General features: G+C 40.4%; 1 protein-coding gene across 1 annotated transcript; it reads right to left on the reverse strand.

Annotated features, from left to right (window-relative positions):
- Window positions 1–101: 101 nt before the first annotated feature.
- Window positions 102–24,255, reverse strand: prr36a (proline rich 36a). The gene is made up of 6 exons (XM_057331235.1): window positions 23,883–24,255; window positions 12,840–13,494; window positions 12,160–12,232; window positions 8,758–8,909; window positions 5,970–8,654; window positions 102–3,723 (listed from the first exon to the last, which is right to left on the reverse strand). Exons 2-6 carry the CDS (start codon window positions 13,381–13,383, stop codon window positions 2,705–2,707), a joined length of 4,473 nt encoding a protein of 1,490 aa, XP_057187218.1. The 5' UTR covers window positions 13,384–13,494; window positions 23,883–24,255; the 3' UTR covers window positions 102–2,704.
- Window positions 24,256–25,581: the final 1,326 nt, after the last annotated feature.

Here is a 25,581-nt window from a genome sequence, read left to right on the forward strand (position 1 = left end):
TGTTGTTTTCTTAGCTTGTGGTTTTCACATTTTAGAATGTTATTTTTTAGATATTAGTTTGTTACGTCCCCATGTTTGTTTGAAAATGAAAGACAAATTCAGAAAACATTGTAAATGTTCAAACCAACTTTATTGTTCATCATTGAAACGTTAAAATACATGGGCCGTCCAAGTACTCCATTACAAAGCCTGGAAAAAAAACTGCTTGCAGTCCTGGCTCAATGCCCGCATCTCTATAAAACAGTAAATAACATAATCCTTCATTACAAAATAAATTACAAAATATACATAGAACCAAAAATATACAACATAGAAGCAGGTCTGTGTGTCTTTGCACATTTGTAAAGCAACACAACAAACTGGTGGAAGAGCAGAGTATTCTTGTATTCCTTTAAGCATTTGTGTGTGTTTCTGAAAGTCAGCCCAGTTCAATTTCTCAGTGCATTGTTTTAACTGCTGGTTTTTGTTGATACAGTTGCGCTCCCTGTGCATTATTGTACTTTCACGTGGATATGTCAAGTTTTGCAACTGTAGTTCAGTCAATACAGTAAAATAGTCAGAATCTGCCTGAAACTCCTGTTTTCCCTGATGTGAGTGGTTCCTTTGATATATTTACTAAAAAGCTCAATATAAAGCATGTTTAAACACCAGTCGAAGTACTAAACTAATCACTACTTCACAGCACTAGACAAAATGGGCAGTTACAATAATCTCTCATCAAAATACAGTAAACAGACTTCTACTCGACACATCTTCCTTTTAAAATATACGTCGTACCTTCATGTGATAAAACACGTTCTTAAAATTAATAGGGTCGAGTCATACTCGCATAAATGAATCGAGCATTCCAAAAGACAATGACAAATAACACAGTACAATCAATGACATGGGTGCCACATAAAACTCACACAGACACAGAAACCGGACACTGATTTTCTCGCACAATGTCAGACTAGTCCAGTTACAATACATGTATATGTTCAAATATTGCGCACATACTTTCTCCCTATTGATTTAGTTTTCTATAGAGCCATAATTTAAAATCATTTACACCCGGCAGAGACATTAGACATGGATCAGTAACACTGAAACATTACACAAAAAGAGAGAATTTCATTTATCCTGAAAAGTCACAGTGTATGAGAATACTTCACCTATTCAGCACTCTGAAAGCACATGTCTCAGGCACAGCAAATCTGTAAATTGCATGAACTGTTCTGAATCCGTTCCTTCCTGACATACAAAAATTATAGAAATGTAAGAGATATGGTTGTTAGATCGGCCGTATTGCAGCGGATAGACATCCATAAGAGGACTTCAGATTAAGGAACTACATGCCATGCTTGGTCCGCCCTAAACTGTAAATATCAATATTTTCATTTTTCATGTAATGCATATAAAATGTGTAGGGCCACTGCACCACTGTATAGCATCCATTTAAACATACTCCAATGTTCTGGATCCTAAAAAAAAAACTAACGGCAATAAAAGAACAGTCCCTTTTACATTCATAGTTCAGACAGGCACAGCGTTCAGAGGGTTCACAGTACAGAATTGTGTGATGAATCTGCAGTTTTCTTGCAGCACCTCATAATACATCTTAAAATCCCTGTAGCACATTATTGTAGCTGTTTAACTCACAGCTATTTATACAGCAGTTCATATATCTCACTAAATTAAAACAACCATATACCAGCTTTTTAGGTTAGTTTCACCTAAAGTATCATGATTCTTCAATAATAAAATGAGATCAATATTTCTCCTTAAACGCAATATTTTAGACATTTTGGTAATACTTTTCTGTGCAAGTTTACCGAACCCCTGAACATTTAAATTCAGAAGTACTGTTCATATCACGTGTCAATCCAAATGTACTTCAAAAAAACCTTCAATCAGTAGTTTATTATATAAATTATGTAAATCACGTTTTACACAGCAGATTAAAAATTGTCCAGTGTTGTATAATAACAGCATAGCCTATTCAACAAAAACTAAATTACCATTCTGGCATTGTGTCATTCACAGTGCAGGAAAATTCCCATTTGACCCAAATAGGAAGCATGTACTTTTAAATCGTGTTACTGATCATGATGCTTAGATAAATTGTAGAAACCTATACAAGAGATCATCTGTTTTCCTTCAGTCATTAAGCTCTCTACCCACAATGTAGGCAAGATGCCAACCCAATGCTTAGGAGATCAAATGCAAGTATGCAGTTCAAGCCAGTAAGAGATCCCCATTAAACCTTTAAGAATGGATTTTTGGCACAGGGCAGGTCAGATATAGATGATGGGTTTGGCAGGGAGCCTGTATCACTGCATTATACTGCAGTGTCCTGCTGCTTTTAGATTGGTAGAGGGTGTGGAAATGAAAGCTCACTGCACTAACTGCCGGGATGAGGATAAATCAAAGAAGGTGGTTGCAAGAACAGTATTGTTTGAGCGAGCTTCAAACACTAATTTAAAAGCCTAAGAACAGAATTGGAAGAACCATTTAATTCCATCATAGTATCTTGGAAAGGCTCTATTCTGTAATATCCCGACTAGGAAGTTGGAACAGAATTGGAGAACCAGTTAATCCCATCACTTTGTCTTGGAAAGGCTCTATTCTGTAATACCCCAACATTCATGTCCCGACTGGTGCATCTCAAGTCCACGAGTTCATATTTGGCATGTATCCTTCATCTGGTGCTTATCCAGCTTTCTCAGTGATGAGTCTCCAGCTCTACGACGGTCCACTCGCCCTGAGCAGAACTGCCTGGAGCTTCGGGTGAAAAGCTGCTCACAGAAGTCACGGTGGCTGAAGTGGGTGTAAGCGGAGGCAACAGGCGGGGCCACAGGCTGCTTTCCAAGGGACTGAGCGTTCCCCCTGCTCCTCCCGGTAGTAGAAGAAGGGGCGAGCAACTGTCACCTTTAAGCAATAAAGTCTGGTTGATCAGATGATGGACAATATCTGCCTTCTTGCCCCAGTCAAACTCTAGAGGTACGGGTCGCTCGGGAGATTCATAAGGAGACTGTGGAGGACTTGGCAGGTCTGGTGCAACGTCGGTCTCCTTGTGGTCTTTCTGCGGAGACTTGAGCGGAGGAGTTCCGCTATGTGAATAAAGATAGTCTTTGTCTTCAGAATGTCTTTGCATTTCCTCATTAGGACATGTTCTTTCATCCTCTGCTTTCTCCTTTTTCTTGACCTCTCCTTGTCCCTCCTCTTCCGAGTCACTTGTTTCTACAGTTTCATAGATGGTACAGAGTCCTGATGAAGGAGACAGGAGGACTGTATTCACTTTGTGCTTTTTCTGCTGCTGTTGTTCAAGTTCTTGTTGCCACTGCATAATTTGTTGTCGCTGTTTCAGTTCTTGCTCTTGTTGTTTCAGTTCTTGCTCTTGTTGTCTGAGTTTCAACTCGAGTAAATTCCTTCTCTGTTTCTCTAACTCCTCCTCCTCCCGCTCAATGCTCACTTGTTTCTCTCTTGCATCCTCTCCGCTCTCTTGTTCTTGATTCCGCTTCTCCTGCCGTTGCTGAATTTTGTGAAGGTGCTGTTGGTGCTGCTCTAGACATCGGAGCTGTGCGTTTGACCCCACATTTGATATTCTGGGCGGGAGGTCAGTGGGAAGCCGTGGTGGTTGGGTGCCATGGGCGGAGCGGGGCCGTTGCCGGAGTTTGGATGACATCGTCATTTGGATGTGGAGCAAGTCTGGCGGTTGCAGCGGAAAGTGGGAGTTCCTTCCTGTGAATGAGGCAAAGGGTCCAAAGCATGTGTTAAAAAAGAGGAATTGGGTAGAATAAAGCAATGTCAAAGACTGCAGTGGCATAGAAAAGCATTGTGGCAAACATCAATATTGTGAGATTGCAGTATAAGCTGAAACCATTACAGTGAAGAAGAAAAAAATCTAGAATCAAGCATTAAAACTAATTCCACACCTTGGTGACAATAGATCTGTGCAATAAAAGCGGCCACACCCTGTATATGCAGTAACTACTAACTATTGTGAAAAGCAAACAAAACAAAAAAAGCTGATGGAAGTGAACAGTGTCCCTGACATTTAGCTGAACGTGCATGCAAAAGTGAGCGCTCACCATGCATATTGCAATGTGGAAGAAAGCAAACGGTACCTCTTTTTCACATTGACAAATCATGACCCATGCATATAAAACAATACATGCCTCACACAATAAGTCACCCCAGTTGAACTATTTGGTGATGTGAGGTGAGCATGCAACTTAAACTCAGCATTGTGCAAAGCTAGTCCAGTTTTGGGAGTGCGGAACAACTCAACGTGTCCAATTAGTCCAGGTGAATGTGTCAAGCCAGGTCCTTTCAATTAGCGTCAGAGTGATTAAAGCAGGTGCACCCCAGTTAGTCCCCAAGTGGAAGGTGTACAAAGTCTGCTCCAGAAGCAACAGTATCAAAACACAAAGATGAAGAACAAAAAAAGGACATAAAGCACCTTGATAGAGGTTGAGATCCAGAAGGTTGATAGGGTCAGATCTTGTTTTCCTCCTCTGGTTGGTGGAGAGTTGAGGGGGTGAGGTCAAAGGGAATGGGGAGAGACATCCTGCTTTCTTTACATACTTCACTTACAAAATCTTTATGTATTTGTCTATGAGTGTGTATGTGCAAGATCACAAATAGTTAACAATTGGTTAATTACCATTAGCAATTATAATGAAACAACAAACTTGGCACCAGCTAGTTTAAATGGATAGTTCACCCAAAAATGAAAATTCTGTCATGAATTACTCACCCTCAGGTTATTCCAAACCTGTATAAATTTCTTTGTTCTGTTGAAAACAAAAAGATATTTGGCAAAATGTTAGAAACTGACATGTCTGGGACATCATTAACTACCATAAAAAAATGAAAATGTAGTCAAAGGTGCTCAGAATTGTTTGCTCTCCTAAACTCTTAAAAATATCTCATTTTGTGTTTAACACAACAAAAAAATTGGAGTCAGTGATGTCCCAGAAATGTCAGTTGCTTTGTGTTCAACAGAACAAAGAAATTTATACAGGTTTGGTACAACTTGAGGGTAATTGATGACAGAATTTTCATTTTTGGGTGGAGTATCCCTTTAAAAGATAAAGTGATACAGTCTTACAGAGTAAATGTATTTAATTTTATATTGTTAAAGTATAAAATATTATACATTGCTTGCCAATAATCATAAAGATTCCAAAGACATATTTGTTTAAATTAAATATTAAGTGATTTTGAAAGTTATGGTATATCTTTGCAGTGAGGCCATTTCATTGTACTTAAAATGTGACAATCGATAGTTAGAACCGTATGCAATAAAATAAATTTTGGCAAATACTCTGAAATTCAAACATCAAGAAACATACAGAGAAAAAAGAATCGTCATGTTAAATATCTAACCTTTATTTATCGCTACAACATTAAATATTCCAGATAAACAAGACATAAAAAGTAAGGGGTTGGCAAACCCTAAAGTGCAGAATAAGGAAAATAGTGAAGACAGAAGATGATGACGATGGAGAAAAGGGACAGATTGGTACTTAGAGTTAAACAATGTCAGAATACAAAAAGCAATTATTATGCATCAGTAAAAAAGAATTGGATAAATACCCACAAAATATGTTGAAAGTCTAATACATAATTTCCCCCCCAAGCCTTCTTTTTTGTTGTTTTGAGAAGTTCATAACCATTTCATGCCAGTTGAAACCAACACCCACAGTTAGTAAAACCAAAATGTAACCTTATATGTAAATGGTAGTAGCTATTGCACATACAGGAGTTCTAAGCCATATACCCATGAATGCACTAATTGTATCATAATGTAAAGTGTCACCGCTTATTTGAAGTGCTTTCTTCCATTTGTCTTGTTCACTCAATTTAATAAAAAGACATCAGTATCAACAAAGCAACCCCAAGCTAGACAAAACCTCTAAATAGAGATAACATCAACAGTGTATACCGGAAGATGGATTTTAAAAGTGCACTCTATACATTACCTGCCAAGGGACTATCAGTATTTTCGCATATAGTTGAGTAGTAGGGATGCTGAGTGTCAAGATCTTGTTCTTCCGCGTGCTGTGGGGAAGAAGAATCACTCAAGCCCCACTCTAAATGCGCAACTGGCTGTAGTAAATCAGGCTCGGCCTGCTCACTGGACTCTCCACAAAGCATGTAGTGCTGTTCTGAGTGGGACTGGAACTCCACATGTTGGCCTTTAAGACTTTCAATCTTTTCACCATCTGCAGGAGTAGATATAAGGGTCAGCTCTTTAAGAAGAGATGGATCCTTGGCCTCATCAGGAAGCTGCTCTTCATTTTCTAGGGAGAAGATGCCAGGGCTCTTGCTGCAACTTTCAGCAGATGACTGGGCATTGGAGTTAGAAGTCATGTAGTCAAACCCATAGGAAGCAGCAGATGTGGCAGACTGAGGGGTGTCACTACCACCACCGCCTTCAATCTCTCCACCGATTTCTTCACGCTCCTCTAAAGTGGACAAATTGTGTGTCACAGGTGCAGTTTCAGTTACAGGTAGCTCAGCTTGAGGATCTCTGATCTGCATTTCACCTTCTGTGTCACTAGCCTCATCCTCAGTAGCTGATGAAGGAGATGATGGTGCAGATGCTGGGCCACCCAGCACATCATCAGCTGGAAGAGTCTCTGGTTCTTCCTCCTCATTAGGACGTTCAAAGTGAACACCTAGATCTTGCATGATGTCAGGCAAGACAGGGTTAAGTGGTTCTGGTTGCTGATCTACTTTAGAAATCTCATTACCTAACCAGCTGTTGTCATCTTTTATGTTCTCTGGTTCGCTAGTGTCTCTGATAATGTCAGATTCCAGCCCAGGGCCAGTGAGGATACCAAACTGGGATTCGCAGGCTTGAGGGGGTGTCAGGACATGTTTGGGGCTGACATCTACCTCTGAAGTAGCTGGCGGGGATTGAGTTGAGCAAGACGGGGGTTCAAGAAGGTTTGGGGGGTAAGAAGGGCCTCTTTCAGAATTGCTAGCATCCAATGTTGCCTGAGCAGGTGCTTGGGTTGGGGTTTCTGGATCTGCTTGACAATGTTCAGAGGAAGGACTAGAGAGTAGAGTAGAGGCGGGTTGTGGTAGCTGGGCCCAAGGATCAGCAATACAACTGGACTGATTCCACTGGGCTCCTGGAAAGCCGGACATATCCACGGGAGGAGGCCGAATACGATTCAGGTTGTCCAACCGGTAGTCCTCTGTTAAATCATCCTCATCTGCATTCCCATAACTTTCAAGCCCACTCTCAGTGATGCCTTCACTTGCCATTTCTACATCCTCATCTTCATCATCATCATGATCAAAATGCTGTTTGTTTGAGTCCTCTGCTCTTTCCGACCCAACATCCATATCACACACTCGGTCGTCATCATCTTCATCATCATCTTCATCCTCTTCATTAGTAAGATTATCAGGAACCTTCTCAAAGTCAGGAGAACCAACAGACACACCTTCAGCTCCTTTAAGGCTAGCATCACCCAGATCATCCATGCTTTCAGTGCCCTCCAGGACACCTGGAGCACTGAGCTCCGATGCCCCTTGCTGGCTGCAGCTTACATCTTCAGAGTCAAGTTCCGAGAGCAAGGCCCCTGCTCGCCAAATGGACCCCGCAAGACCAGCTGAACCAGGTCGAGACTCTTCAGTAGGCTGGGTGCCACTCATTTCTGACAAAGACACTTGCTGACTACCCTCCCTCTCTTCTTCTTCCACATCTTCACAACACTCACTGTTAACTCCCTCAGCTTTTTCAGCCACTTGTGAGCCAACAGAGGGCACTGTTGTAGCAGCAGGGTTATCAAATGGTGAAGCAGTTACAGTTTCTTGCTTAACTGCATCCTGTGCAGCCGGAGCCACAGCAGCAGTGAGCTTTTCATCAGCTTTTTCAGTGAGCTTTTCACCAGCTTTTTCTGAACCTTGTTCTTCAAATTCCTGAGTAACTTCAAAAGTAGTAGGATGAGAATCAGACCCTTCAACTGGAACAGCTTCTACTAGCCCATCTTGAGGCAGTGGCTCTGTGTCGTCATTGGTGTTAAGGACCGGCACATCAATAGTTTCCTGAACATCTAAGGAAGAGGCTGTAACGTCTACTAGCCCATCTTGAGGCAGCAGCTCTGTGTCTTCATTGGTGTTAATGACCGGCACATCAATAGTTTCCTGAACATCTAAGGAAGAGGAGGCTGTAACGTCTAGAGAGCTCTCTGGAGTTGGAGTAGCTTCAGGGCCCTGAAGAGATTCTTCTGTGGCTATTGCTGCAGCTGTTGCAACAGAAACTGTAGATACTACAGCTGCTGAAAGCTGCACAGACTCTGCTGCGGGTTCTTTATCAGTAGACTTTCCCTTGACAACGAGAGGCAACACAGACTGTGTCGGTTTGCTTAGTGGAAGCTTTCCAGTGACTTTTGTACTCCGACTAGGGGAGGCTGCAGCTGTCTTGCCTGATGTTGGCCGTGAAGGAGCGTTTCGTGGACTAGGTGGCACCTTACGTGTCGGCACGCTTTTTTTGTCATCTGGTTTCGGTTGAGGTGGTTTGATGCTAGGCAGTGGTCGTTTCACAGCTGCAGCTGGCTTTTGAGAGTTTGAAGGCTTGCTGGCAGCAGGACGGGATGCTAGTGCGGCAACTGGTTTCTTTGCTGGGCCGGTAGTGCCTGTTTTGGTAGCATCTGTTAACAAGAAATACACATTGAGAAAATGGTAATTTATCCATTTTGAGAATTTATCATCTTTAATATTAACGAAAATGTTCTGCTTAAAATGGTACTTCACCTTTGCGGGTGGTTGATGCTGTGACCAATGGTTTAACAGGTTGTTGAGTAGCAGTTCGGTTTGTTTTACTCGCTGTTGTAGTTGTCGTACTGGTGGTTACTCTGCCTGTAGCTGAAGTGGTAGCTGGTCGTGGAGCAGAACTGCCAATTGTCCTATAAGCGAAGGTGTCGAAAGTCATGAGCAGTTCTTAAAAGCAATAATGCTCGCTTGTTGTTTGTCATTTTATTATCTATGGAAAGCTCAAGGATACAGTGTTGCACAAATTCAGATAGACCATCAGCTGCATTAAAATCACAATCCAGGATATTATTTACCAGCACATGCACAAAATTGGTTCTCATCAAAACCACTGCCTTGAATAGTAAATCTGCAGTCAGCACACGTGCATAAAAGCAATTTACTCAGAACCAGAAAACCAATCCACCAGGGCCATTCATCAACTAATGCATCTCCCATTTCTTCTAACCGGAGAGAAATTCACTTCGGCAAGAGGAGAGGGAGTCAGTAAGAGGGGAAAAGAAATTGTGTGATAAGAGGAGGGTGTAGGAGTGGGGATGAGTAAAGTGGAGAAATGGAAGATAATGTCCTTCTGTCTAGCCTACACTCGCCTAATGTATTTGAAACTGTGGGTTAAGAGTAACACTGGATGTTAGGGTTAAAAAAGCTTATCCACAAGAGTCATCAGACCTTATAACACAACTGCATTTTGTGACGCATGTTTTGGCCTTCTCCAATAAAAAAAATCTGACAGAAAAGTCCTTCAAAAGCAGAGAACTGCATGGCAAAGCAAATACTCAAGCATGCTCCTTATAGCAGAGCACAATAGAGAACATGGACAACAGGCTTTGCCCCACATGCCTAGACTATAACATCTCCCCCACAAATTATTCAAAAACAACTGGCAATTGTAATACAACGAGAACAAAAGAACCAGAAATTCCCGTCAGAGTTCTATGACCTACATAAAGGTTATTTGTACAAACTAGGACAATGATTAAACCATCTATGGATAAATTAAAGGATTAAAAAGAAAACAGGAGAGCAGGAGGTTGAAAAGATATGACAAGCACAGCAACTACGGTAACAATGTAAACAGCTTTGCATCCTTGTCCTCTTTTCTCTAGCAAGAAAGTCTATCAGAAACAACACAACTCAATTAAGTGATGCATAGGACAGTCTGAGCAGTTTCCACAGAGATGCTGACCTTGAAGTAATCCGCTTTGCATTTGTCAGTGTCAAGTCAAATATTCAAGGGATGAGGTTTACAAAGGGCATGCAAAAGTTGTCTTGCTTGTTTAGGGCTCATTATATTACTGGCCTTATAAAATAAATTGTGAAGGATATAATTCTCAACAAGGCTATCAAAAAGTCATACAGGTTTGGGTGAATCATCCCTTTAATTTAGCAACAAACATTAAAGGTATACTCCACCCAAAAATGAAAATCCTGTCTTCATTTACTCACCCTAAAGTTGATCCAAACCTGTATAAATATCTTTGTTCTGATCAACACAAAGAAAGATATTTGGAAGATTGTTAGCAACTGACATTTCTGAGGCACCATTGACTACCATAATAGGAAAGAATATTGTGTAATTCTTTTGTTCTGTTGAACACAACGCGTTTTGAAGAATTTAGGAAAGCAAACTGTTCTAGGGCACCTTTGACTGCCGTTTAAATTTTCCTACTATGGTAGTCAGGGGTGTCTCAGAAATGTCAGTTGCTAACATTTTTCTAAATGTCTTTCTTTGTGTTCAACAGAACAAAGAAATGTATACAAGTTTGGAACAACTTGGGGGGGGATGGGGGAGATTATAATTTTTTTTTTCATTTCGTATCCCTTTAAAGCCTCAGGCACTGGGTTTATTTTACAGCCTGGTTGCCCTCATTGCTTTAAAACATCACTCAAAGTCTTAATTACTCAATTCATTGTGGTTGCTTTTATTTTCAACCTCATTAGCATTCCAGTGTTTGAAAATTTATTAGCTCATTCATTTTTAATTATTTTTCTCGTGGTACAACGTGATGGAAGCCATGTGGTTTTTCTGCAGCCAGGAAATAAAAAGGAAAACAAACTGAGAAAGATTAACCAGCAGGGATATTGAAATGGTCAATTAAATCAATTTAGGCCGATGCTAAAATCCAATTTCAAAGAGAAATTTCCTGTTCTGCAGAACTCAACTCCATCTGCCTGTGCCGTTACAGCCTTTACCCAACACAGGCACATGTGATCTTATTGCTTGCCTTGTGGATGTGTTTAGGGGGGTCTTTAAAATAATAAAGGGTCCTAACCTACAAGCGTGAAGGAATGCCAAGAAATTTTGATTTTGTGAAAACATAATACAGAGTGAGTTGGATGGTTCGTCTTGCGAGATGACAACAACCAGAAACATTCATACATGCCAAAAAAGAATGAAAGTGAAGATGAGATGCTGTGGTTGAATTATGAGAAGGCTTTTATGGAGTTTTATTTCTCACAGTGGGATTGTGATTATGCTCCTGTAGTGTAAACATGTCATTTGAAGCTTTAGTAAGGTTCTATATTATGTGACGTACATCAAAGAAAAACAAATATACCCAACAGAAAGATCAGTCTTACACAAACAACTCACAACCCATCTCTCTTTGGTCTCAGTTACTGGCATTTTTTTCCCAGATTGAATTCAGAGTCAATACAGAAACACAAACCACACCCTACACTTCTATTTGTTTGATCACACGCAGACACATTTCCAACAAGAGGCATGAACAGCCCTGTAAACTGACATTAAGCCTGGAATTAAGGGCATGAATTAAAATCAGCGGATGAGATTGTGATATTCAAATCTACTGGCGTCTACAATATGCAAAATGGAAGAGGCTGCAGAGAATTTGGTTGAAACAGAGTTGCTGGGAAATGATGCAACAAATAGGATTAGATCTTAGAAACGATTTTTTACAGTTTTCATTCATTTCCATTTTTTACACCATATGCAATCATTTTAAGAGAACGTTCATTCATATTTGCCTATGAGCCAAATCATATTAATGACCAAAACTCAACAAAACAAAGCATTAGTCATGAAAGCCCTTTAATCCAGGGGAAGAAACCAGTTATCATTCCCAGAGAGGATGGACAACAAAAAGAGTACTGTTGAGCCAATACTGTGGTTTATCAAAGTCCGATCTGAGCTTCTTTCAGCGAGTCTGACTCAGAGAGGAACAGAAATACGAACCAACAATCAGCACACACACAACAGGTACCATTCCACTGCAAAACATGCAGTCATTGATAAACACTCCCTAAATAGTGCATTGTACCCACGAGAAAAAAACCTATACGTTATTTTAAGCCACATAAATTATTCAAATCTATTAAAATGGCTCAAACTACAATCTACACAATTTCCCTTGGCTGTCTTACCTGTTAGTTTTGGTAGCTGAAGTGGTTTTTGCTATGGCTGAAGTGCTGGGTTTGGCAGTGGTTGGCCTTGGAGCTGAGGAAGTGAAAAAATGAACCAAATTAAACAAAAATCAGGAGTGATTCGAAGAGAAAAGTCACGAGAATTAATACTAAAAACAGCTGTGAAATAAAAACAAAAGCTTGATGACTAGAATTAAATCATTTACTTAAAGTGACAATATGTAATTTGCCTCTTTGTCCCCAATCTTTGTTTAAATTGCTTTACAAGCACTGCAATTTTTTTGCTTAACTAATTTTGGTGAGTTAAAGTAATGTAGAACAATCCAAAATTTAAAAGTCGCAGAAATGACTTAAGGCCAATTTGATTGAACTTAATATTTTAAGGAACCAGTTTTTTTAGATTGTGTGTTAAAGTCAAATAATGTCAAGCGGACATTTCCCACAAAACTGTACCTGGCGGCACCAGTTATAAATAATACTTGCAGCTTCAAGTAAATTATTTTACAAGCAAATTAGCATGCTAGCATATTTCTACATTCTGTACTCGCTGCAATGCATTTTGGAAAATATAAGGCTTCCTTACGTTCAGTGAAGCGAACTAATTATAGAACATATAAACTTAGTGAATACCCGCTCAGCAAGTGGTCTAGTAAACAAACATGACATTTGAAAACACTTACCTGTGCTTTTGGGTTTGGTTGCTGCACTGGTGGAGGCTGTGGCGGGTCTTTTACTCAAACTGTTAGCTGTGCTGACAGTTGTTCCTGTCTTTGTACCACTGGTCGCTGTTGTCGTCGCAGTCCTGCTAGTTCCAAAAGCCGACACCTTAGGTTTCTTACTGGCAGCCCCAACTGCAGTACTGGGTTTCTTCTCTGCTGTCGCATTGGTAGCTACAGTGGGTTTGTTGGTTGCAGTACTTGCTGTGGGTTTTGTTACTCTGTTAGCTAAGCGGCTTTGGGTTGTTTTGGGTCTCGTGCCTGGTGCAGGACCTGCCGCTGTTGTTTTACTTTTGACTGGGGCTTTAGATTTACTTTTTGGATCTACTGCCTTCCCCGCAGCTTCCTTCCCGGTTGAGGGAGCCTCTTTCCCATTTTGGGGTTCATTGGGTTGGGGAGGTGATGACGTAGTGCCGTTTTGCGAAACCCCCTCATTGACGGTTGGCTCTGCTACTGGTTGCATTCCCTCTGCTTCCATTGGTTCTGTGGCCACCCCATCAGGTTTCATCGCCAATATTAGCCTTTAAACACCTTGCTACTGGATACGCTTACTGGATTCAGTGCTGCTTGTACACTGAACCCAGGGATAATGGATGTGGTCACCAACTGAATCGCTGACCTGCATGGGGAAAGACAAATAAACTTAGCTTATTTTAAACAAAACGTCGACACCAAAATATCTAAAGTTTTAGAGAACTACAACTTTATTGGGTTACAGATACAGATAAATCTAACATCCCACAGAGGAATGATTGTTAAGGTAAACAGCTTTCTCAACAGGGAACCATCCCCATAAAGACAACTCAAAAAAGAGGAAATGATGCATTCTGAAAGAATCAAATTAGAACAAAGCTCTACTTCATCAAAGAAAACTTTAAATGCCTTAAAATGAGTTTTCTGAGTTGGAATACACCTTTCACTCCAACTTAATTTAAAAATACATTTAATTCAGCATTACAATGTCCGGGTTTCCATCCAAAGTTGCGAATCTATCTTATGCGCAAAATGGGAATATCGCATAAAAGATTTGCGAATCAGCACTGTTTACATCCAACGAGTCAAAGAGAACTAAATCGTCACTCCGTAATAAACTGGCACTAAATATCAGTAAGAAAGGTAAGAGAAGCCACTGAATATAATTTTCATATTTGATGAAACACAAAAAATGCGGTGCTTTCGTGAATGCCTGCTGTTTGGGAATGCAGTCGTGACAGTTCAGAAATACTTTGACGACTTTGCTGGGGCATTTAATGATGTCCATAACAACATTTCAGATGCTGTGCAACAAGATCAGTACTCCGGTCAGTCAGGTTACACCGTCCGATACTGACATAAGTTATTACTTTTTTGAGGGACTTATTCGGCAAATGCGTTTCCTCACTTTAAGCAAAAAAAAGAACAAACACCTCAAGTAAGCGGAAACATTTAAGGGTTTTTGTTTACGAAATCTTTGGCGCTTCCATCACTCGTTACTGATGCAGAACTTCAAAATGTACATAAAACCAGGGTGATGGAAACTCGGCTAATGACTAGATTTTCGTAGATCTGTAACAAATAAAACTGGACAAAATCAGTTGCAATGTGATGACGTCACGAATATGTTAATTAGCATGCGAGTGTGCAGTCATATCTCATTTTTCAACAAATAATAGAGTGTGATGTCATCCAAGACCACATTTCCTCCAAATCCTGTGGAAAACAGTATTGTTTCATGCCTGCTCTAACTCAAAACAAATGAGCCATGAACTGTAATTGGCTACTTGCTAGTCAGCTGCCGTGGAACTGGGGGAGGGACATTCTAATTCTAAAAAGCCGTTGATTGGACAAACATCGCGGACGTGCAGGATGAGTCATCAATAACTGCATGGTGATGACTGCAGGTCTTGTACATATAGCAATCTGTAACGCCTACAATGCTAACATTAGCATGTAGATGCTCTTCAGTCTAACAGATCTGGACAGAATGCCACAAAACTAGTTTGATTTTACGAGGTCTTAAAGAAACCTAATATAAACGTTTCATTGGAGCATTGCACTACACCGACCTATCTTTTCTTTTTCCTATGGGGATGAAGCAAAGGCTTGTCAGCAAAAGTATTGTTGTAAGAGGCTCTAAGAAGAAGGATAAAGATGAAGAAAGGGGAGGGGGGTCTATGCACCCATCCACCCCACTCCTTTCTCCAACTTTCTTATTCACAGTGCCCCTTCTTGTCTTTCTTCCCCCTTAAATAGTCCATCTTAACTACACCCCCTCTTTTTCTCCTGTCCTCCTTCCCCTCCTCCTCTCCATCAGATCTCTTCCCTCTCTGCAGCCACAGCAGCTGAGCTATTGTTCGGCCTCTCCACCAGAGCAAATAATGAGACAAAACTAAAAATCCAAGCTTGAAGTAACAATGACAAGGCAAGCAGAGAAATCAAACTTTAATTTGTCACCATCGAGGAGATAAGTGAGCTCAAGTACCTGTAACAGGGCCCGGAAGAGGAAAACAAACAGTAAAATTGTGAATTTAAAAGTCAAAGCAAGTCAAGAAACACAAAAGACTTCATTTGAGAGACGCACAACAAAGAAGCTGCTAGGACACGTCACCCGACAGGCCGGGATGATGAATTGTGAGGTCATCGTTCTGCCCGGCTCGGAACAAAAATTACTCCGCAGCCCTGCTGCTGCATCTCCATGGTGATGTGAAGATCAACACGAGGACGTTCAAGACATGCAATCTAGTAAGAAAAAGCACACTTTCAATTAAAAGTTCTTCAATAAAAGTGTTATTCGTCCTACTAAATTTAACGGAGGAGTCTTTTCACAAGATTGTAGCCTTTCGGCAAATTGGAAGCTATATTTTTAACAAACAAGTCCAGCTGTGTTACATTCACGGTTTCCCATAAATATCACTACATTAGTCATTTCTTATTTTCCAGCGAGCAGAGAATGTGGTTGGCAAAGAATATAGGCCTATTTTGAGAAAACTGAGCTAGGAAGAAACAAAAACAGGACGACATATGCTGCATGCATATATACATAACAGCAGATATATTACAGATAATTGTGAAATCTGACAAACTATAGACAGCTTTGTAAACATGTAATTGTAGCCTTTGTAATGGTAGGTTTCCAGTTACCAAGTAATGACGCAACTTGGATATAATATAATGTGAAGCTCCTTTGTAGATTAGATTGAACTTTGTTATGAAAAACTTTTGTGTGCGCCCCATGACCTGGTATGACTTCAGGAAGCACTAGTGAGTGTGTGGAATAAAAACAGAAGCGGTAAAGCCTCCCAATGCGGGGAGCTTAATAAAAAAGCACACAAGATACAGAAATGCGCATCTCAATTTTACAAACTACTTTCAAATGAAAAAACAGGGCTGTGTTATGGAGATATGAAAACAAAACCAGGTATCTGTGAACCCCATGTCCATCTTGTCCAATATCAATATCCTTATTTATGTGGCAGAATTTAGGTTGGTGCAATGTGAGAGATTAAGGAGGATCTATCGACAGAATCGCAATGTAATCTACATAACCATGTCTTAAGTGGTGTATAAAGGCCTTACATAATGAAGCGTTACGTTTTTATTACCCTAGAACAGTGGTTCTCATACTGGGGGCCGTGGCCTCCTGGGGGGCCCCAAAATGGTTCCAGGGGGGCACAGATTTTGTGGTATTTTAGAAATATAGATATTTATCATTAAATCAAATCAAACATCAGAAAAACAACTCCACCAACCAAAATAATTGATGTTTTAGCATTGTTTAACTGAATATTTTCTTGGTTTAATTAAAATTTTAAGTTTAAGATTATAAGTTTTTATTTGGGGGGCCGCAAAGCAATGCACTCTACACAAAGGGGGCCTTATAACAAAAAAGTTTGAGAACCACTGCCCTAGAATGAGCTATTTCTATCTACATACACCGCTGGTCCCCTTGCGCTCTATAGAGCGCGTTTCGTAAATATGTTATCTCCTTCGGGAAAGATGCGAAAACGTGACAACATCTTAGTTCTGTGTCAGCCACCGTAGTGTTTCGAAGGGGAGGGGGGATGGGTGGAGTGACCGGTTGGTTGCAATTCGCAACCTTAAAACCTAAAACTATTTCCTTCCATTTCCATGACAGTTGCTAGTTGCTTGGCCGGCGCAGTGTATGTGCCATTACTTTCCCAATACCTTAAATAGTAATGTGATGGTTTCACAGTAAGCAATTCCAAAAAACAATTCTTGGTGACACCTAGCGTTACATATACAGACTCAAAACAAATGTTTAGTCTGGTTGTAAACCTGCTTTGATTAGAAATTCCGAATGCATAAGAAAAATGCGCTTATGGAAAAACTATGTGATATAAAACAGGAAAAGATAAAGAATCTTGGCAAACCCAGATTCCCGCACAGGGCCTCCAGTTCCTCAGTGCCGAGCCGTCATGGAGAAACATGCAGCTGCAGCTGGCCACATCCTGAATTCTTGTAACAGGAGACCGCAACAGGACTCTGGCCTTTGTCTAACAAATATCTGTACCCCTGCTCTTATTGTTTGGATATAACTGTATGTTCCATTTAAGTCATTATCTGTAACGTTGAGCTGGCAGTAAGACAATAACTGCAAAGGTTGGATGAGAAAAAGTGAAGTCCCACCATCAGAGGGATGAGAGAGACACAGAGACTGAGGATACCAACACATAATGTGCCCATACAAGGCAGTGCTCTCACAACAGCCCTTGGCACGCACACTCCTAGCAGAAAACCAACTTATACAAACAGTACTGCTGTCTTTCAACACAGCCCTCCTCTATTTATTTAACTGCTTCCACATTAGTCGATTATTCATTTCATTCCCACATCGACTCTGTATGGGACGTTCACAAATCGTTACTAAAATGTTGTCAATGCAAATTTTCACAGAGACGTTCATTATGCTATGTGCATTGTACTTGTAAACCTACAGAATACTTCCCTACATTTTATTTGGCTTATTATACTCGGCCCAAACTAAAATTATTTATCTGATTGTACAAGCAAGCATTTCAGTTACGTCCAGTCTGGGGTGCAGAAAAAAAACATATTCCCATAGTTAGCTATTCCCTGAGTAATTTCTCAACATGTTTATGAGCACACCATATTCCTTAAAGGTGCCAAAGAATGAATTAAAACAATATTTTATTTCGTTCTCTGATATCTACATTGAAGGTATGTGGGTTTATTAAGTGCCAAAATGATCCAGTAACGGTTTTACATGTCCATTTTACAACCCTAGGATTTGTCCCTAGAATGAAAAGGTCTGTTATTACCTTATTTGGAAGGGTCATGAATATTAATGTTGTGCTCTGCTCTGATTGGCTGTTTCGCTGCGCGACTCATGCCACTAGCTCACACAGCAAATAGATCGCTACTGTTAGACGTGAAATGGAAGAAGTGGATAAGATCACTGCTCACTGCTTGCGGCAGGGGTTCTAATGGCAATATAGTCGGAATTGCCCCCTTCTTAAATCGGTATCAAAACGCCGAGCGAAGCCTGCTTGATATGGTCCCAGGATCGAAAAACGGTCCCATTCACTTTCGTCACGTGACTCTCGCTGCTCTGTGCTTCAAAGTGCATTGTAAACAAATATAAACAAGGCTAAAGGGGCATATAAACTCACACGATACAGATCAGACGTGTCAGACTTTATACTGTCCAGCTCGCGCAGTTTAAAAACGACGCTCAGCTTGCGCAAACCCGCCTGACTTTATAACTGTATAAAGAAGACGCGTGTCTGAGCAGCTTGCGTTGTATAAAGAAGATGTGCATGAGTTTATAACTGAGAAGCTCGCACTGTACAGATGACACACGTTGGGGGCGTACATCCCGACTGTAACGTCACAGTCGGTGTTATGTTGGGATTGGCCTCTTTTTCAGTGGTCTTTTGCATCCACAAAATTTACATGAGGAGGAGGAAACAATAGTGTTTGAGACTCACGATGTCATTTCCACGTACAGACCTGTTATTATTAATCTATGCCTAGGTAAAAACAGTTTTCCATTCTATGGCACCTTTAAAATGGACATGAGACAGGAAATCACAACACCCACAACTGTGAAAGTGGAAACCGATGTGTGGAATATGTTCCTCACAGGAAGCGAAAAAATACTTTAATAAACTTGCTGAACCATCACACAAATCTGGTGTGATTTCTCTTTTCTATAACTCTCTCATACGCACACATTCCTTTGCTGTCTGGGAGTCTAAGTTGAGCTCGTACATGGCCAACTAGTGTGTATGTTCTGCACCTTTGTGAGCAGAAATACTCAGCTGTGCCAGCAGATGGCAGTAGTCTGTATTCGTCATATAAACAGAAAATAACAGACAAGCTGTGAATTTAGAAACAATGCCAGCTCAACGCTGGTCCAGTCGAATTGTTCATAAACCGCACGCGATTTACTACTATTTTTTTGCACAGTTCTTCAGTGAAGTACAGTTAAATGCTGCTGCATCTTAAAGCCAGAGGGCGCTCTCGTGTAGAAAAAATAAGCACCACAGAAGAAGTACAACACCACACATAGGCCGTTTCTCAATTCCAAGAACGCAAAGAACAGACTTGTGTCCTTGTGGAGAGCCTCGGAAGAACGAACTTGGATGGACGCGCCGCAGTGACTTCTGGGACTTCAAGTGGGTTACGTACGCGCGCAAGGCTGCATTCGATTATTACCTCATTTCCGTATATATAAGGGACCATCTCTCAATAAAGATTTGACTTTGAATAAAGCAACACTTCTGGGTTTGTGTCATTCTTGGTCCCTGGATCCAGAACTCTCTGACTGACTTCAAACCATTTCAATTAGATAAAAGTTACATTCTAACAATATCGCTTAATTTTTAATGCCTTTATGTCTACTCCACATTCTTAATGTTTGAATAACTGCACTAGATATTATTTAGTTGTATTTTAAAATTGGCATGTCAAAAATCCTTATACGTCATTGACCCACACATCAGCACTATCTGTATAAGGTTAAAGCAGGTTTCGGTACTTATCTAGAGTCATCAGTGACTATTAGCGGTGTGGTGAGTATTGGTGAATGATGGTTTACGGGTGTAGTCTAGTGTCGATGGGTCAGTAAAATATTAAACGGGGCAGGAGTGTGAAATGCCAGTAACGATGCATTACAAACAGGAAGCCGGAGCAGACGACCCTTGTCTTGCTCGTTCAACAGGATTAGCTCGAGACGAGCGAATGTGTGTGCTGAGCAAGTATAGGGTGTGAATGAGGCTTAATGATCCAGCGGGGTTTGATTTTGGCATGCGTAATATGTAAGGGTTAGGAGAGGACTGTCCTATTGTGTTTGGCGAACCATGCTGATGGGGGCAGGACAGAGCTAGAAAAGACCTGCCAAAACAACATGAGACACATATTAGGGCCCATTTACACCTGCTGTTGAGATGTGTCTTGAGGTGAGCGAAATACAAGTGGTCAGGTGAGACTGTTCTGCGTTTACACCTCATAAAATCTGGTGCCAGTGTTTGGGACATGTACTATGTAAACTTAAGATGTGAACTTTACAAGATCTGTCATAGTATGTGATATCAGCCCCAATACACAATTTTCTACAATTTTACAATCCACTTTTAGACACACAAAATCGTTAGCGTAATGGTTGGTTGACGGGAGTCCTTGGATGACATCACATTAGATTTGCATTGATGGCATGAACAGGTGCTTTTACTACCTCTGAATGTGTTTTGAGTGACCCGATCAAAAAACATTTTGGACCTACTTGCATCTGTATTTAGCATGTGATCACACACACCCTAAAACACCTCTTTATAGAAGGTGTAAACGAGGTCGAAAAAACAGAGGGCAAAAGTAAGAGTAAGGGCATCTTTAAGAAATTCTCAAATTCAAAGAAAGCAGAACAGAACAAAGAGAACCGATGGCTTCACCCGTCTTACACATTTAAGACAGACATAAACAGATTAATGTCACACAAGATGTTATGAAGAGGGAGATAGCTTGGAGAAGGAGAAAGAGAACAGATGGTGATTGAGGGCGTTATGGTTTGGGTGTAGTTTGCATACTGGACGCACAGCAGGACGCCGTGATGGATAGGGACGCTGCCCGAGAGGATTAAAACAAGACAAGAGTTGTCGGCTCTATTTAAACACACAAGCACACTATCTGCCAAGATGTCCAGTGCTGGTTTGCTGACAGTCGAGAACTCTTATGTCAGTGCCAATGTTTAAACAGATTAGAATGTCAGGAAAACCACCAGAAAGCTTGTAATACCATAAAGGGGTGTTTCTTAACACTTTTTCAAAAAAAGTTTATTCTGATAAATAACTCCGCAAAAGAACACCAGGGCTTGGTGATAGCTTTTACATTCATGTTTCCGTGTGCAATATAGTTTACACTAAATAACAGCGTTAATCCACTGCAAACCAATCGTGCGTATACTTGTCCAGCCTGACCACCCCATATGAGGTCATGTCTGAAAGGGATACTTCACCCAAAACTGAAAATCCTCATGTTTAATGTTCAAACCTGTATGACTTTCTTTCTTCTGGAGAACACAAAAGATGTTTTGAAGAATGTTGATAGCCAAACAACACTGGATCTTATTGACTTCCATTGTATGAACAAGACTCGAGGAATCGGTTGGCCAAAACACATCACCGCAATGACGAAAACCTGCAATGGCTTCCAGCACAGAAAGCCTACAATGACTCAACAAATGATGAAATCTTTAACTCACAGGACGCAATAGAAAGCGCAATCAATCGACAAAATGGCATCGACTAAAAACTCCATTCTGACTGACCCGAGGCCACACATTTCAACAATAAGAAACAAGTAATAAGAAATCATTGGACAGAAAAAACAGCCGCTATTAAAACAGTGCCTCGGTTCTAACATTTGATCGTCAAACTAGATTTTGTTCTGGATTCTTCATTAAGGTCACTCAGTTTTGGGGGGGAGGAGGAATCAGAACAACATCTGGGATTACAATATGACGAACTCCTGGGACACTACAAGCCACTATAAGACATAATGGCCCATTATGGGCTTAATGGAAATGTCATTCACATGAAGCAGTACGCGGTTCTGGCAAGCTCGTTTCAAATTACCGCAAAAGAATAATATTTCTTGTAAATTACTTGAACAAACTTTACATTAGACTAGACAAGCACCAGCACCAGTCCCCATGTGTATAACTTTTCCCTATATTAGGACTTTTAACTAATTACATCCCCGACACACTATTAGGTTGGTGAAACCATGTGGCCTTGTATTGGATCTGCAGGGGCTTTCTGAAAGTGACAGTGAAGCTAAAGCTAAATTAAAGACCCACTGAAGTTTCTCGTTACATTAACTTAAGATAAAACGTCAAGAAATTGCTGTAACCTAAACTACGTTAAAGCAACTCATAACTGTGATAGTTCACCCAAAAATAAAGATTCTGTCATCATTTACACATCCTCTTGTCATTTCAAACATGTATGACTTTCTTTCTCTAGCAGAACACAAAAAAATATATTTTGAAGAAAGTTGGTAACCGAACAGCGCCGGCACAAACCAATGCAAGTGAACGGGTGTCAGTTAGTAACATTCTTTTGTGTTCTGCAGAAAAAAGTCAAACAGGTTTGAAATGAGAAGAGGGTGAGAAAAAACGAATTTTCATTTTGGGTAAACTTTCACTTTAAGTTGAAATAAAATGACTTGTACGAACAATTTAAATATACTTCAATTTAAGGTAGCAAGATTTTTTACAGTGTAATTTTCACTGAATAAGAAAATTAGGGGGGACGTATTGAGTGGCTCCTCCCTTTTTTAAACAGCCAATAGCATTTAGATTACCTCACAGTCTGGAATTTGATGAGAAGTGCAGAATGATCTCATCAAAATTGTTTGAATGCTTATATCATTTTAAAGTCAAATTTGTCGATGTTTTGACGCCTACTAGTTTATGCGTAACATGTTAGAAACGTAAGTTATGTATAGTACAAAAATATAATTTAGCATTATGTCAACCGCGTACTCCATGAGGATAATTTAGGTCACTAAGAATCGTCAGAAAAAACGGTAACCCCTGCCCTAGTAGATGAGCGAGTTCACTGAGGACGCGCAAATATCCGGGCCATTAGCAGGAAAGGCATATGAATGCAGCGGTAATGAAGTTTCCGCGTCAGGTGCGCGTGTGCGTCGCGTTCTAGAACTGGATATAAACATAGACAGGGCGCGCGGTGTTATCTGCAGACCGCAGGCGCCACGAGCATGATAACAACACACAACGTGTCACCAACGAGATTAAAACGATCATTTTAAATCAAAACAACACAAGTGGGTGTAAAAACATGGAAAGGAGACGTGCGAGCTTAGAGAAGTAACGTTACCACATGCATCCCACATCCACATTAAACAAAGAAGGCAATCCACCGTAGTCCACTTACACTATCGATTTTCTTTTAACGTCAGATTTAGAAAATAACTACTTTGTAAGGATCGACGTGCACTCGATTCGTTCGGCTTGTGCTGGCCGACGTAATTTCTTTACAAAACGAAAATCATTCCGAGTCCCAGCAACATTTAAGATGACCCCGTATAAAAGACAAAAAAAATCAAACGCAAAATACGGTTTTAAGATCATAAAATAAATCACCGCGTTAACGGTTTAAATTGGACAACACCGTGCCATCACCGATAACGGTTTTTAAGGCGTATCCATCACGATACTTAAACATTACATTTAACACGCAAGCAATTTCACAAACAAAACGCGTTTACGCGCAATGTCTATTTGAGCTTTAGGCCGCTGTTGAGTTCATGCCATGTGAAGACAAATCGATGCATCATTTTAAAAACGGTGCCCAGCCCCAAACATGCCAAATCTAAACGAATGTTGGTCCCAAATAAAATGCGAGAAAAGGCTAAACTGATAGTTTGAAGCGGACAAACAGGTTGAAAGACCAGCAGTGCAAACGCGTTCAACAAAACGCTACAAAATGTTATACGTGTACAAGTTACAACGAGTCGTTCGCTTACCTTTAGATGGTTTTAAAAAAGCGTTGGGTCTCTGCACCGGTGTAACAATCCGCCCTGACGTGAAAATCGGTCTGTCCACGATTTCACACCGGCTGCAAGGTGATACTGGAGACGTGGGATTCCTTGAGCAAGCCGCTTTCACTGAGGTATAAACTACAGGGCACGCGCAAGCCGCTTTCACTGAGGTTTAAACTACAGGGCACGCGCAACCCCCTATCTACAACCCACTGCTCTACCGTCAACACAGTCGCGAATGCAAAACCGGTGTTGAACTAAATATTCAGAACCGAAAAAAATCAAGCTACCAAAGAGCCCGTCAGACTCGCGGGTTTCGTCCAATGAGGTCAACGGCCGAAATTCACTTCAAAGGGCAGTGATGTCACGAAACAAACCATCGCCCCGCCCATCCACCGCTTACCGTCCAGCATCTGACATCGTTATAATCATAAAGAAGAGGACAAAATGTGCATGGTCAAGGGGTGTATTTGAGGGAAGTCGTGTACGTCTATTTTTATTTCGGTAAACTATAAAGTCACTTGTTTACAAGAGAGTTGGAAACGCATCAGCTTTGTAGTCAACAGTTGTTGACAAAAAACACGCTTTTTTTGGATAAAAGAGTCTGCTAAATGAATAAATCTGAATGTAAAATGTCAACATGTAGACAATTTTAAAGCAGACTATCTTAGATGTTTTTAATATCTTTGGCCTGAAGAAGTAATTGATTTGTATATTTTATCTTACAGAAGGCACGCACGCATCAACCTCAAGTGGGTGCTCGGCCAAAAAAACGAATAAAGAATTGTATATAAAGTCGGCACACCAAAGCTCCAAAAATATCAAATATTTATGAAGAGCCTGTCTGCTTTTAATTAATAAATGTTTTATATTTTTGGAGCTTTGGTGTACCGACTTCATACAATTCTTTATCTTTTTACCTTATAAAACATAAAAAAGAATATGCATTTAATTGTATATTCTACTTATTTTATGTAAATATATTTTTTCCTGACTCATATGCATTCTATGAGAAAAACATAGGAGCAAACACGTCAGAGGAGGGGGGATTAATCCGCTTTTTGTTCTATAAAAAGCCGATTTCTTAGAGAAAATAAGACTTTCTCCAAGAAAAGCTTCGTTTTGATAGACCAAGAGTCACGAGGTGGGGAAACAACCCAGACTTTTTGACATAAAGGAGTGAGGGAGAGAGATATAAAAAGTGTCCATCTGAAAGAAAGCTTCATGAAAGTAGACACAAAGTGCACTCTCTTTGCTCTCAGTAGAAGTGTGTGCAGCATCATATGACTAAGTGATTTTCACAGGCCTGCAGCTGTGTGGACTGTTTTGTACTACATTGCTTTGCTTGTCTAAACTCTACGGATGTGGGTCTTATTAAGGATTAGAATAATGAATCTAACTCGAAGATGCACCCAAATAACCCACAATGTTAACAGTGTAAAATGTTAGATTTTAAAAAGTAGAATACTGCTGAAAATCTTGAAGAATCACAAAATATTTGCACAGGAAGCATCAGTTTTCAATGCAAAGAAAACGTTTTGATGTTTATAATATTATAAAATAGTGCCCAATGAAATTCAGCATGCACTTTGCATCCCCCACGAGACCACAATAAGGTCTGCAATGTGAACATCAGAAGATTGTTTTAGTATTTTCATTGAAACTTTCCGTCTCTATATCATCA

Source organism: Triplophysa rosa, linkage group LG4 (genome assembly GCF_024868665.1).
Source record: "Triplophysa rosa linkage group LG4, Trosa_1v2, whole genome shotgun sequence".
Taxonomy (NCBI): domain Eukaryota; kingdom Metazoa; phylum Chordata; class Actinopteri; order Cypriniformes; family Nemacheilidae; genus Triplophysa; species Triplophysa rosa.

What these genes read in the sequence shown, in the direction of transcription:
- prr36a (XM_057331235.1), bottom strand. Translation starts at nt 13,383, where the DNA reads ATGAAACCTGATGGGGTGGCCACAGAACCAATGGAAGCAGAGGGAATG. An exon ending in TCAGCTACCAAAACTAACAG is followed by an intron (nt 8,910 to 12,159) that starts GTAAGACAGCCA and finishes CTTCGCTTATAG; the next exon opens with GACAATTGGCAGTTCTGCTC. An exon ending in TACTGATAGTCCCTTGGCAG is followed by an intron (nt 3,724 to 5,969) that starts GTAATGTATAGA and finishes CCTCATTCACAG; the next exon opens with GAAGGAACTCCCACTTTCCG.